Below are 14,568 nucleotides of genomic sequence, written 5' to 3'. Positions count from 1 at the left end.
CATGAAAAGGAACACTTCAGCTTTTCCAGGCTTGACAGAACTTCAAATCCAGAAAAAAATTAAAGACCTATATGAACTTTTTCAGAACTTACTGACAAAACCTGGTCCAAAGTTTGGAGGATGTGGCCTTGGAACCTGGGTCAATTTTCCATCCTGGAAACAAAGGAAGGCATTGGTTGATATTCACTTTTTTTCCTTTTGCCATTCAAAGAACTTGTAAAAAAAAAAAAAATTCAACAAATTAAATCAATGGTTTAATTACCTGCCCGACAACTTGTGGAGGAAGTGGTGTGCTTTCAGGACAAGGTGGTACAGGACCAGCAGGAAATCTGTGACAAAGAAGCATCATGACTATGAGCAATTTATGTTGGCATTAATATTACAACCCCAAATCTGAAATGGAAAATACAAATAAAATAAAAACAAAATGAAAAAAAAAAGAAAAACCTGCTGTGACTTACATTCACTTTTATTTCATAGAGTCTGAAACCAAGATACTTGTATTTCATGTGTGTGTTTTTTTTTAAACAGTCAGCTTCATTTAATTTGTTAATATGCATCTTTGCATACCTTTTAGGACTCCAACATATTCTCCCAAAAAAAACTTGGGATGCTGAAGCATTTACAATTTTGTAATGTTGCCATTTCTTCTCACAATACTTTTGACACGGAGTATACCAGGTATGGTTTTCATTGTTGCATTTTTCAGGTCAGGATTGCAGGCACACCAGTTTAGTACTTGTACCCATTTCCTCACTGGCTTTTGGACTTGTTGCTGATAAGTCAGCATGGTCCTTTTTTGTCTGTGGTCTAGTATACAGTGTCTACATATATATATATATATATATATATATATATATATATATATATACACAAAAGTTCTAAGATATTGATTTGTGTTGCCATGTTTCCTCTGTCATGGTCCAACTCTGATGCCTAATAACCCAAAGAAGTTGGTAGCTGATGCAGTGCCATCTGAAGGATCAGAGATCACTGGTGTTCAGCATAGGCTTGCGCCCCTGCCCTTTACACACTGAAATTCCTCCAGATTCCTTGAATTGTTTAATAATATTTTGCACTGTATACAGAGAAATATGCAAATCCCTTCCAATCTGTCTTTGAAGAACATCTCAATCATTTACCTCACACATTTGTAGACAACCTAGAGATCCTCTACCCATTTTGGCTCCTCCAAGACTCAAGATTTTGTGGATGCTGCTTTTTTACCCAATTGAAAAATCAGAATTTGATTTTATTTACCTGATTACTAACCCTAAATTGCCACATCCCAACTTTTTTTGGAATGTGTTGCATGCCTGAAATTCAGGAATAGATGTATATTAAACTAAATGAATTTGTCCACAAAGGATGAAATATCTGAATGATACACAGGTTAAAAAAGTAAGAATCACTGCTTTTTTATTTTTTCATTCTCCATAAGTCCCAACCTTTTCTGATTTGGGGTTATATGCTAAAATGGAAAAAATAAAGCCCGACAACTGGAATTACCTTTTTGACCAATAAGAGAAAATCAAAAGGACAAAAACCAGAACTGTAATGAGTGGACAACCCACAATCTTAACAAATGAACCCAATATATGAACTCAGACATTAAGCAGAGGTACATACCTGTGAAGTTTGGTGATCAAATATTTAAAAGTTCTCATGTTATTGCACTCACACACATGCAACCCATATAAGAATATTTTGGCAATACCTAAATACCCGTTTTACCTGTTCATGATCATTGGGGTCATTCCCATGTTGTTTTGAACCATTACTTTGTTGATACCTTTCAGAGCAACCATCTTAGCCTTCATAATCGGGTCAGTGATGGCATCAAAATCTGAAAACGGTAAGTTTCACAGTCAATTTATGAGTACTGTATGTATACTGACAGCTACAAGGTGTGGCTTAAATTAGTTACCAATGTTACCAATGCTGGGGAAGAAGGAGTCACTGGAGCGCTGCCGTATCATGGCTTGCATCTGCCTCTGCTGCTGCTGCTCTTGCCTCTCCTGGTCGAGAAGGTCCTGCAAGAGTAGTGGCTGCTCCTCCAGCAGGAGAGGACGTGGTTGCTGACTATGTTGACCCAATGCCTGGTTCAATGCTGTTTGTTGAGCCTGGCTCAGACCGCTTTGCTCCATTCCAGGGGTTAGACACACCTGGTGGTCTTCCCCAAAACCAGTTATAGAAGCCTCTCCTGCAGCTGTGGCGTCAGGTATTGTTTGGCTCATTGCAAGTCCGGCAGTATGCTGAGTGTCAGTCACTGGGTTTGAATCAGGCATAAGGTTACCACCATGCTTGACAGATTCAACCACTGAATTTAATGACTGATCCTCAGGCTGATGCTTAATGAGTAAACTGGACAGGACTGGGGTGGAGTCTGGGAGCACTCCGTGTTGATTTGTGGTTAAGGCGTTGTCATTAGCCTCCTGATCTACTGCCTCAGGGGGTTTCTGACACTCTTTGACCTCTGATTTAATTTCTTGTCCAGGTGCCAACAAAGCAGAGTCGTGACTCCCAGGCCCTTCCAGCTTCACTTCAGCAGCAGACTCTTCATCTGTGGCCTTTGACTTTTCTACTACAGGTAATGGACTGGATGAAGCCCCTGTTACATCGGTATTCAGGTTTTTTTTCTCAGAAAGAACCCTATGGATGTCTGTGTTGTCAGCATTATCATCCATGGAATCATTAAGCTCCAGCTCCTCATTGAACATATCTTTCTTGATGTCATCAAGGTCAGGGTCTGTGTAAGCAATTATGTCAAACTTCCCAGACGTTAAGAAATCGTCAAGGTGCAAGTCGTTTGTCTCTAGATCCAAGTCTTTGCCATCTTCTGGATCCAAATTCAGGTTTTCCAAGTCTGCATCCACTAAGTCTTTCACTTCCACATCCTCAAGATCTTTGACAGCTGATTCTTCTGCATCCAGTTTCTCCTCCACAGCATCACTGCTGGCCACAGGGATGGTCTCAGGTTGCCCAGAAGCAGGAGTGGTAAGGATCAATGATGCCACCATACTGTGAGCTTCATTTGAAGCAGGCTGGCTTATGGATCTCATCAAAGGAGACTGCTTATTTGTGGCAGTTTCTGGCATTTGAGCTTGCTGATGAAGATTGCCCATGCTGGCAGACAGCTGTAACTGACCAGTCTGGGTGGTCATGGCATCTACCATCCTAGGACCCTGGCCAGAAGAGAACCTGGGATCTGGTGGACCTGGAAAGCCAGGCGGCCTCAAACCTTGATAGTTAGGATCCATGTTGTTCCCTTGCATGGTATTAGGGGGAAAAGCCATACGGAGCCGGTTCTCTGGTGCTCTGTGTCGCAGCTCAATGAATGGCTGCCCCATTATGTTGTGCTGCTGCACTGGCATACCACGTGGTGTAAAGTGTGGGGGAAGTCCCATTGGATTACCACCCATAGGCTTTACCATTTCAGCAGACATGGATCGTCTCATTTGAGGAGGGACATCCTGCATTGGGTGAGGCCCACGGGTGAAGAATTCCTGGCCTCCATGAGGTCCGAGCCCACCAGGTGGAAAAGCAAACCTGAAATATGATGAAAGCACATGACATAAGAAAATGTGTACACCTGTGCATGGACACTGTAGCTGTATCAAGATATTTAGTACATACTACTCGACCATTACTGTAGTATATAAGGGAAGTAAGCAAGCAAGTACCAGGGACACAATTCCTATGTACTATACCACTGCCGTCTTATCTGTACTTTGACCTGATTGTTAACATATGAAGCATATGTGCATACCAATGTTTGCAGTGAAAACTTTCATTTTACAAATGACACTTGTTAAACTGTTTGTGTATATTTTAAACTGATGTATATTCGTACAATGTCACAGTATCTTGGACACAGCTACCATTTTCAAGTAGGTCTGCTATCTATGTATTTTATAAAAATTCCCAGAAAGATGCTCTTCCTTGATTACCAAGCTCCAACTTCATCATGGGCTAACAAAGTGTAGTATATTTGCACACTAGGAAGGTAGTGCATTAGCCAAGTACCATTTCACTACTAAATGCCAAAATAATATTCTGACACCCTATGAATTGTGACTGATTTTCTGTCTATAATCTATTAAGCTGGTTTGAATATTCAGATGCAGCCTAAATCTCTGGTTAGGCTATGTTAACACCAGCTTTCATTGTCACTGATTTGCATATCCCAATATTCTTGATTAATTACAAAAAAATGTGATAAAAAACTTATTTTTACATCAATTCACAGGTCAGTAATATCACATAATTTTGCAAGGTACAGCAAAATATATTGCAAACCTTGGTCCCTGATGTTTTAGATTAGGATCACCAGGATGTGGTCCCCGAGGCATTTGTCCCTCATTTGGGAAAGGCATACGTTGATCTCCTGGAAAAGGTCCAGGAAACCTCATTGGCCCTCGTATGGGTCCTTGTCCAGGATATGGTGGGGGCGGCCTGCTGAACATTTCACCTTGAACCGCGGGAGCATCCTGTGGCCATGGTCTTTGTGTTCCCGGGGTTACACTAGCACTAGGGTCTTGCGGACCCCTCTCTTGTCGATTAGCACTCCTCTGCTGCTGTTGCTTGAGAATTAGCTCTCTAATGCGTTGCCGCTACAAAAGACAAAACAAAATACTTTTAAACTTTCAAAAGAAAAAAAATAATTCAATAGGCCTTATACATTTTAATGTTAAAGCTAATTAACTCAGTAATTAGCTGAGGTGTGAACAGACGGTCCAGAGCTGATACTCGCGAGACTTAGAAAATTAGGTGTTAGGTTCACACTTTTTTTTTAATCACCTAATTTTAAACATACTACAGTTTGCTATGTAGGACCAAAGGCAGTTCTTTACTGTGGATGCAGGAATGCACTGAACCAGTGTATGCTCCCAAACCTGACAGTTTCATTCTATTTTAATACACACAAAAATTAAAGAATAATCACAATTGAAAGAATTAAAGAATAATCATAATAAAAAACAGCTTTCTTGTTTCAAAATTATGCAGATTCTCTACGTAAACAGAAACACTATGACCAGCAGCATTTGCCACCTGACACCAAAATGGTAATCCCCCAATTTAAAGCAACCAAGCTGGTAAGGAAGGTGGTATAATGGTGGACCCTTAACTCTAAGATTGGGCCCCTTCCAGTCTCTTGTCCCTCTGAGTACACACCTGTACACTCTCTGTGAGCAGGAATAAAACTGCTACAACAAGGAGGAAAACTTGTTTTTTACTGTTTGGCCAAAACGTTTTTAGTCAGCCCCTGATTGTGCAAGTTCTCCTACTTAGAAAGATGAGAGAGGTCTGCAATTTTCAGCATAGGTACACTTCAACTATGAGAGACAAAATGAGAAAAAAAAAAATCCAGGAAATCACATTGTAGGATTTTTAAAGAATTTATTTGTAAATTATGGTGGAAAATAAGCATTTGGTCACCCACAAACAAGCAAGATTTCTGGCTCTCACAGACCTGTAACTTATTCTTTAAGAAGCTCTTCTGTCCTCCACCTGTTACCTGTATTAATGGCACCTGTTGGAACTCATTATCTGTATAAAAGACACCTGTCCACAGCCTCAAACAGTAAGACTCCAAACTCAACCATGGCCAAGACCAAAGAGCTGTCAAAGGACACCAGGAAGAAAATTGTAGATGTGCACCAGGCTGGGAAGAATCAATCTACAAGAGTTAAGCAGGTTGGCGTGAATAAATCAACTGTGGGAGCAATTGTAAGAAAATGGAAGACATACAAGACCATTGATAACACTATGTAACAAATTTTTATTTTTGTTTTGTTCCTGGGTACACAGTGTGTTTTCCTAACCTGTTATGCCTTAAATAAATAGAAAATAGCTGTTATTCCACAGAAACTTTGCTTCTGTGATCAGGACAATGATATTTTGAAATTTGTCTGTTTTCAAGAATATTCTCGATCCGCCTTCACTACTACTGAGTAGTCTTCTAGAATATTCTTTAACTGCTAGAACTGTCATGAATTTTCTAGAAGTTTCCAAAATTATCTAGAAATTTCAAGAAACTTAGAACTTTCTAGAACGTAAAAAAAAAAAAATAATAATAAAAATTAAAGTTTGTGCTGAATGTAGTCATTTTTCCATAGACTTTAGACATAAGCAGTTGAAATATAACACTTAGAAGCCAGGAACAAAAATTGTGTTACATAGTGTAATCTCCCTCCATCTGGGGCTCCACGCAAGATGTCATCCCTTGGGGTCAAAATGATCATGAGAACGGTGAGCAAAAATCCCAGAACTACACGGAGGGACCTGATGAATGACCTGCAGAGAGCTGGGACCAAAGTAACAAAGGCTACACACTATGCAGAGAGGGACTCAAATCCTGCAGTGCCAGGCGTGTCCCCCTGCTTAAAGACAGTACGTGTCCAGGCCCGTCTGAAGTTTGCCAGAGAGCATATAGATGATCCAGAAGAGGACTGGGAGAATATTATGTGGTCACATGAAACCAAAATAGAACTTTTTAGTAGAAACTCAACTAGTCATGTTTGGAGGAAGAGGAATGCTGAGTTGTATTCCAAGAACACCATATCTACTGTGAAGCATGGGGGTGGAAACATCATGCTTTGAGACTGTTTTTCTGTAAAGGGGACAGGACGACTGATCTGTGTTAAGTGAAGAATGAACAGGTCCATGCATCATGAGATTTTAAGCCAAAACCTCCTTCCATCAGTGAGAACATTGAAGATGCAATGTGGCTGGGTCTTCCAGCATGACAATGATCCCAAACACACCGCTCGGGCAACGAAAGAATGGCTCTGTAAAAAGCATTTCAAGGTCCTGGAGTGGCCTAGCCAGTCTCCAGATCTCAATCACATAGAAAATTTGTGGAGGGAGTTGAAAGTCCATGTTGCCCAGTGACAGACCCAAAACATCACTGCTCTAGAGGAGATCTGCATGGAGGAATGGGCCAAAATAGCAGCTACAGTGTGTGCAAATCTGGTGAAGACTTACAGGAAACATTTGATCTCTGTCATTGCCAACAAAGATTATGTTACAAAGTACTGAGTTGAACTTCTGGTATTGACCAAATACTTATTTTCCACCATAATTTAAAATAAATTCTTTAAAAAATCCTACAATGTGATTTCCTAGATTTTTTTCCCCCTCATTTTGTCTCTCATAATTGAAGTGTACCTATGCTGGAAATTACAGACCTCTCTCATCTTTCTAAGTAGGAGAACTTGCACAATTAGAGGCTGAGTAAATACTTTTTACCACACTGTATATGGACGTGGTTGGTAGGTAAGGTTGTATCACACGTGCCATCTGTTAAAAACAGACTTGCTGCATATTTGAAGCGAAGCAGAGTGAAATGTAAAAACTGGTAGCAGCATAGAGCAGTACTGACTGACGGAACCATTCTAATGCAATACGTAGAGCAAGACTGACGTGCACTGTTGATGACTGATGTAAATAAAATATATTTTTACATATTTAAAGGAGAGTGTTAATGTGCTTTTAAAACATGCACTATGGCTCTGGTAAAGCAGTTATAACACTGACTGCCTATTAACCTCGCTGGCATAGTGCATTTGAAATGAAGTGAGAAGGAATGCACATTATTTTAGTGCAGGGGTTTTTAAAGTGTGGGAGAGCGAGCCCCCCCAAGAGAACAAATGAATAGCTGCACCTCCCCCCTCCCCCGACACACATACACACAATTTCAACATCTTCATGTGTTTCTTTTTATTCTTTTACACGTTAAACACATTTTAAATATCTTTATGTATTTAAGGAACTGTATATGCATATACACATTTTACAGCCTTTGTAAACATTTTAAAGGTGTTTTTAAAAAACTTTCTATTCTTCTATTTTTACCTTTTGTCATGTTTTCAACAGTTTTTTTTTACATTTAAACATTGCTGTGTTTTTAAATGTCCTTGGCATAACTAACATTTTAACATAAATAATATTAATTCAACTTTTAGACATATTTATGTGGCTGTGAAATGAAAATTGTGAAATCCAAGGAAAATTCGCAGGGGAAAATCCCCCCTCCCCGAGGAGCCCGGGGTCTCGGGCCTTGTGGGGCCCCAGAAACCAAATTAAATTTTCATCTACTGATAGATTTTCAACATCTCCTGGAAGAACAAATCTCAAAATTAGTGCATATTTAAATGATCCTAGATTCAACCTTTCATTTGAACCGTCAATGATCATATTGAAATAACAGAATATGATGTGGAAGTAGGACCTGGTATGATTTTCCTTTTAATTGTAAACCAAATTATGCATTAACTCAGAACAATTAAACTACATGAAATTCATGAAGACTGAAAAGACTGTTAAACCATAGCTAAAGCTTGTAGAATATTTTAAAAATCAGGGTAAAATATCAATAACATACCTTATAGTAAAAAGCCACACATTCTTGTGTAAATTCCTGTAAATCCACTCAAAGCCACAATGTCTTTTTTGCCATGAAAAAAGTCTACATTAATAAAAACTAATTTAAATTGTTGTGTAAATTCATGTAGCCTAAATTCATTCAAAGCCACAATGTCTTTTTTCAAATGAAAGAAAGTCTAGATTATAGAAAGAAAAAAAAAGGCACATAATCTTTTCTGAAATTCTGTTTGAACAGCACAATGTTTATTTTCCAGAGAGGACAAAAATTCTTACCAGTTTGTTTTTCCCGTTTATCTTTCAGGTGTGTTCATGAAGCCAGCAACAATTCCATGGATTCTTGTCCTTATCAGACTTTTTCAAACCGTCTTTCTCGCCATCTTCGCTCTGTCTGATGTCGCTCCGTGACACAGACATGGTGCAAAATTCTTCTTTTGAAAAAAGTTCTAAAAGTTTGCGATATCCACATGCTACGTTTAGCTAAGCTTCGCACAGGAGCCACACAGTGTCACCGCAGCAACCAACCAGCCACACTTTACAACAACTGTCGTAACAGCCAGGCTTTGAGTGGCATTTATTCTCCTCGAAACTCCGAGGATCCGAGGAAACTGATTTGTATCTGTAACACACATCAGTGTCCGTGGACTTATAAAACTTGCATGATGTTGTAAAAAAAGAGCGCTTTGTGATAAGCATTTTAAAAACTCAGTAACGATCACAATTAAAGAGTACAACACTAACACCCCCACCCCCCTCCCCATGGATCCGCGGAGTTTTCACAGCCCTGTATTTAGTCTCTCATCTAGTCTCACCTCTTGTTTAGTGCGAGCAACGAGTCTGGGACTTTGACGCGCACAGGCGGATGATGCAGAGATGCACTGTGGAGAGGAGCAAATGAAGATCGTCCTCTACTTTCTTCTTTTTTTGGTTGCCCCAAACTCAGTCTTCTCTCTGGTAGATTTACGCACTAAAAATGTATCAATTTTGCTCCTGGCATGTTACCTAACAATGTTTTCTTTTTCCTTTTTTCCCCTTCTTTTGTTGGTTAATAGTGTTTACAGTTATTGTTTTTGCGCCCCCCACCCCCGAATAACTCTGGCAACCGACGCCTCACAGTTTGAAAACCACAGTTTTAGTGAATTGGGTTTCATTTATCTACTGATCAGTCAACAAATAAAAAAAAAAATGTAAAAAGCCCTGCTCAGGCCCGATTTCGATTCCAAATGAGACTACAAGCTAAGGAAACAAGTGCAACACTAAGAGCACGAGCTGGCTAATTAAATAAAAATTACAGTTGACCTGTGAATGTACCTGTTTAAGTCTTTCCTCACTTTCAGCAAGAGCAACACCTTGAGCCTCAGAAGAAGCAGCCGGTGGGTTATTCGAGAGTTGGTCTGGCTCTTGAGGAGCAGTTCCATTGTTGCAGACATTTGATTTGTCTTTCATGTCTAGTTTCTCATTTGGTTGTGTACGAGAAGGAATGGGGGATTGTTCAAATGGGTCGTGACTCGGTGTTTGATTCGGCCTTCTAGATGGTGACAGAGCAAATCCATCTTCAGCTGCATTGGGGTGCTTTGGTGTTTGTGAACCTTGGTGAGAGAAAGGCTCTTGAAGCCTATTTTGAGTTGGTGAGAAAGGGTCCTGGCCGGGCCTTGGGGTCCCTGGAGGCTGGGAATAGGGATCATTAAGCACTGGTCTGGGGACCCCTGGCTGTGAAAACATATCGTTACTTCCCGGCCTTGATGTTGCAGATAGATTAGTATATGGCTCCATAGGGCACCTTTGGCTGCCTGGGGACTTGGCAAACCTCTCTCCTGCAGAGGGCCTTGGAGTACCTGGTGCCTGGGCATAAGGGTCTACTGAATGAGAAGGGGACATTCTCTGAGTGGAATGCGACTGGTGAGGGAACTGGTTAATCCCACTGGGGCGTAGTGTACCAGAAGCCTGTGAAAATGGGTCCGTTGGTGGGTTAGGAGTATTTGGTGGCTGACCATAATTGTCATGAGGACGTGGGGTACCAGGAGGCCGAGCATAGGGTTCAAAGAAAGGGCGAGGCTGGGCATTGGGTTCACTGACTGATCGAGTGGTACCTGGGGATGGACAGTATTGATCAGTAGTTGATTTAGTGACACCAGACGGTTGTGCAAAGGGGTCATAAGTAAAATGGTCAGGCCTAGGAGTGGAGGGTGCATGAGCATAAGGATTTCTAGACATTTGTGTTATTGGCGCAGGCTGAGCAAATGAGTGACCCTGTGGGTGGTGCTGGCCCATTCGAGGAGGACTGCTGAAATTTTCATTCCCAGAAGGTCTTGGTGTGTGTGGAGGCTGAGAATAGGGATCACTTTGTTGATTCTGGTTAAACCTGTCAGTCGGATGTTGCCCTGGTCGACTGAAAGGATCCTGAACCTGAGGCGGGGGCATAGGTGTTTTAAACAAAGAAACTGAGCCTGACTCATTACTTCCAGGGATAGGTGTGAGTAATGGACGTGAGTAAGGGTCAGACAAAATCATCCTATTTTGGGCCATCCGCTGATAGGCCTCATTTCTTATCATGGGACGTGAATATTGGTCCCTGCCTGGAGAACCCATTGGTGGTCTTCCTTGCACAGCTTGACTGGACCGAGGAGGACCCATGGGCTTCAGGAACGGGTCCAATTCATTAACTGGCCTTGGTGTGTCTGGAGGTTTGGCATAAGGGTCACTGCTCATAGATGTTGGAGAACCAAAGGATTCAATTGCAGGAGAGGGCCTACCTCTGTCCTGTTGTTCCATCAGTGAGGTGGGAGATTTGCCAGATTCCACTGGCATCCTCCGACATGTATTTGGACCAAGACTAGGTGGTCGTGGTGTGCCCACCATTTTGACATATGGATCCCATGGGGAAGAGGGTCTGGAACCAGATGAGCCTGGTGAAAACACTTGTGGAGACTGAGGCTGGGAGGATGGGCCTGATGGAGGGGGAGGAGGGGGTCGCAAAAACACATCCTCTGGAGGTCCTGAAGTAGGTGTTCCTGGCAGCTGTGCTCTGGGAAAGCTTTCTTTAGCATTAGGCTGCTGCATGGGGGACATACTGCCATTGCTGGGCTGGGACGCTGGGCTCTGATTCCCACTATTGTTGCTATCGCAGTCAGACTGGCTGTTGGTTTGCTGCTGCTGCTGTTGCTGCTGCTGGAGTTGCTCATTCTTGACTTGCTCCAATTTCTGAGTGGCTTCAATTTTGGCTTGCTGCTTGTTTTTCTGCCTCATTTGCTGTTATGGGGAACACGAAAAAGTAGGATTAGCAGTTAAAAAGAATGCATCAAATATGACACCAACATTACATGCCCTGGATAGACTAAATGTGGAGTTCAGTCGTGTACTGGAGGGAGCTTTTTTATTCCATCTCCTAGTTGTCTTAAAGCAAGTGGACCTACCGCTGCATTTCCTGACTTCAGTGCATACACTCTTACCTGTCTAAACTTCCACTCTTGTTCATGCTCTGACTCTTTTGGTTTCAAAGGGTCTTTAAACAGCAGTTCTGTGTCTAGTGGTATGTTGGGATCAAACACCTCAGGGGGCTGTTGCTGTGGGTGGTGCCTCTTCACTGTCTCATTGGACATCTGGACTTTGTTGATGCGTAGGGCGGCTCGGTTATCTCTTGCCTTTTGCTGAGAAGCAAAATTGACAAACAAAAACGTATGAAACAAACATACCAAACACCAGAAATTTGACAAAACTGTTACATAACATATACTGATTTCTGAGTCTTACAGGTTAAATCTCTACATGTATTTCCAATGAATGAATCATCCTGGAAAACTTATTTAATATGAACAGTTAACTGGTTCAAGAAACTTATTTTCATTGGTGAGTGAAACTACAGTGTCTCAATGTAATTAATTCAGTTTATTTATATAGCGCAAAATAACACTAAGTGGAGACAAAAAGCTTCACAAGGGTTATGTACAATCTTACTTAGTATCCTCTAATGTAAGAGGATGGGTTAGTTTTCAAACAGACAGGGTGGCTCTATTAAAACCTCCTGGACCTACGATGTTTACATTCAAAGCTAATTATAACTGTTGAACTTCTTATTTGACAGTTAGGTCTACTATGTTGATTTTTGATTTAGTTTTAATTTATGGGTATTCTGGATCCCAACACACCAGGGTATCTGCTATAAAATCAATGTACAACAATTAGACACCGATTTGGAAAGCTGTATGACCATGAATGAAATGCAGAAGTGAGATACAGAAACACGATGAAAGGAAAATTATGCATAAGAACCACTAATGCAGTTTACATTTTTTGTGGTTCCAAATCTGGAATGAGTCTTTGAAACTGGCCTCTGCCAGATAAAATTATTTCCAGTGAACCCAATTACAGAGACCACAGTAAGTTCTAACACTAAGCAGGGCTTCCTATGTTAATTAGTTCATCTGTGAATGGCCGGATTTCAAATTACACTGGCAAGAGGCAAGGGGCCAGATGCAATACAGGAATCAGCCTTCTGCATACTAATATGCCAGCACAAATAGTGACAATTTGATATTCAGCAAGAGTCAAAAGTTTTTAAGTCAGTCAAAAGTACAAAAGATCTTACCACATAGGGGGCCCTGTCCTGTGAACTTGCTTTCCTCCAGAGTTTTGCAATTTGCTTCACTCGCGTTGACCAGTCTGTTGAAAAAATAAATGATTTTTAGACTTAGTGTTGCTAACAGGAAGCAGTCAAACACAGAAATCAAGATAAAATATTAAAAACAAATACTAGCAATTCATGGCCAATATCAATATGTGACTAACATGAAAAGAAATGATAAACATCTAATGAAGCCAACCTGGGTACTCTTCTTTCAGGTTGGGGAAATTGACGTTGGTATAGAGGACGGGTGCTACAGTGGCTTGCTCTCCAAGAGTCTCCTCCTTTTCCCACTTCAGTGTACTCCTCTGGGCATTTGACATGGCTTCAGTCTCTCCCTCAGGCAGAGATCCAGGAGGTGTCGGGCCAGCACTGTGAGCAGTGGGCGGCCACTGGACAACAGCCTCTCTAGGCATCTGACTGAACTTCCTATCTCAGCAAAAAAACAAAAAAACAAAAACAAAAAAACAAAACAGAAAATTAATAAGGATGGTCTGGCTTATTCTCAAACAAAACACATGACCATATTTCAAACTTTGCAAGAACGTATAAGTACATTACCTTGGATTATCAGTGAAAGGCATACGGTTGAGGGGGGAGAAGTTTTCTGGCATGCAGGGGCCTGCTCCTGGATTTGAAGAGAAACGTTGGTTTGGTCCCATCATGCCATTCATCATTGGCATCCTTGGAAACATGGGATTCCCTGCACACATAATTTCATATGTAATTAATATAGATTCCCAAAACAAGCCACAAAATTCTAATTGTGCACTTGACCAACACAAGGCAACACTGATGTACCTGCATTGGGATGAGGCATAACAGCACCAGGTGTAGCAGGGAGGGGTCCAAGACCCTGAGAGTGAGGCACCTGTGGTGGTGGCTGGCTTGTGGTGGGGCTAAGTACTGCTGTGAAGAGATCCTCCACATCCTTGCCTTCTAGCTCTGTAACAGTGTGCAACACTCGGTAATGTGTGTATGATACCTTTAATGACTCTTAAAGGGTGAACAGTAAAGCAGTGCAATTTCACAATTAATTCTTCCCATGTGCTGCTGATATGTGGCCATCAGCAGTGTATATCTCACACACAAGTGCTTTTTCAGTATAAAACAACGAATCAGACTTCAATGTTTAAAGAATGCACGAAATTGCATACCTGGAATTTTGTAAAGTTTGCTGAGAATGGATTCTGAAACAAGAGTCACAGATCATTAATTTAGCTGTATGTACATGTAAAGGTGATGGAGATACTGGCGTCTCACACTGACCATCAGTCACCATCTTGTCTAACTCAGGGCTGAGAATTCCATCAAGAGGTTCTTCGGGAAGGGTGCGTGGTGTCCTTCGGCCAGCCTGAGATTGGGGCACCACTGGTGAACTGCCTGCTAGGGGCCCAGTGACCAGACCAGCTGTACAAACATACAAAATTACAAACAAAACATAAACATGAATGTATATAAACACACACACATTATATATATATATATATATTTCCATAATTTTCCTTTATAAATCATTGGTTGTTTGGATAAGCAATATCAGTTAAATATATCACATAGCA

At 41.2% G+C, this 14,568-nt stretch overlaps 1 protein-coding gene across 1 annotated transcript in view; it reads right to left on the bottom strand.

Moving 5' to 3' along the window:
- Window positions 1–14,568, bottom strand: part of kmt2cb (lysine (K)-specific methyltransferase 2Cb) — a 252,332-nt gene that overhangs the window by 31,496 nt on the left and 206,268 nt on the right. The window contains 13 exon segments of the mRNA XM_034182661.1: window positions 93–153; window positions 263–329; window positions 1,735–1,846; window positions 1,937–3,549; window positions 4,300–4,613; window positions 9,697–11,634; window positions 11,835–12,032; window positions 12,971–13,044; window positions 13,206–13,435; window positions 13,568–13,709; window positions 13,808–13,951; window positions 14,164–14,196; window positions 14,276–14,416. Coding sequence (XP_034038552.1) covers window positions 93–153; window positions 263–329; window positions 1,735–1,846; window positions 1,937–3,549; window positions 4,300–4,613; window positions 9,697–11,634; window positions 11,835–12,032; window positions 12,971–13,044; window positions 13,206–13,435; window positions 13,568–13,709; window positions 13,808–13,951; window positions 14,164–14,196; window positions 14,276–14,416 — 5,067 coding nt within the window.

The sequence above is a fragment of the Thalassophryne amazonica genome, chromosome 12 (genome assembly GCF_902500255.1).
Source record: "Thalassophryne amazonica chromosome 12, fThaAma1.1, whole genome shotgun sequence".
NCBI lineage: Eukaryota > Metazoa > Chordata > Actinopteri > Batrachoidiformes > Batrachoididae > Thalassophryne > Thalassophryne amazonica.
The sequence above is the reverse complement of the archived record's forward strand: the minus strand, read 5'-3'. Positions and strand labels throughout refer to the sequence as shown.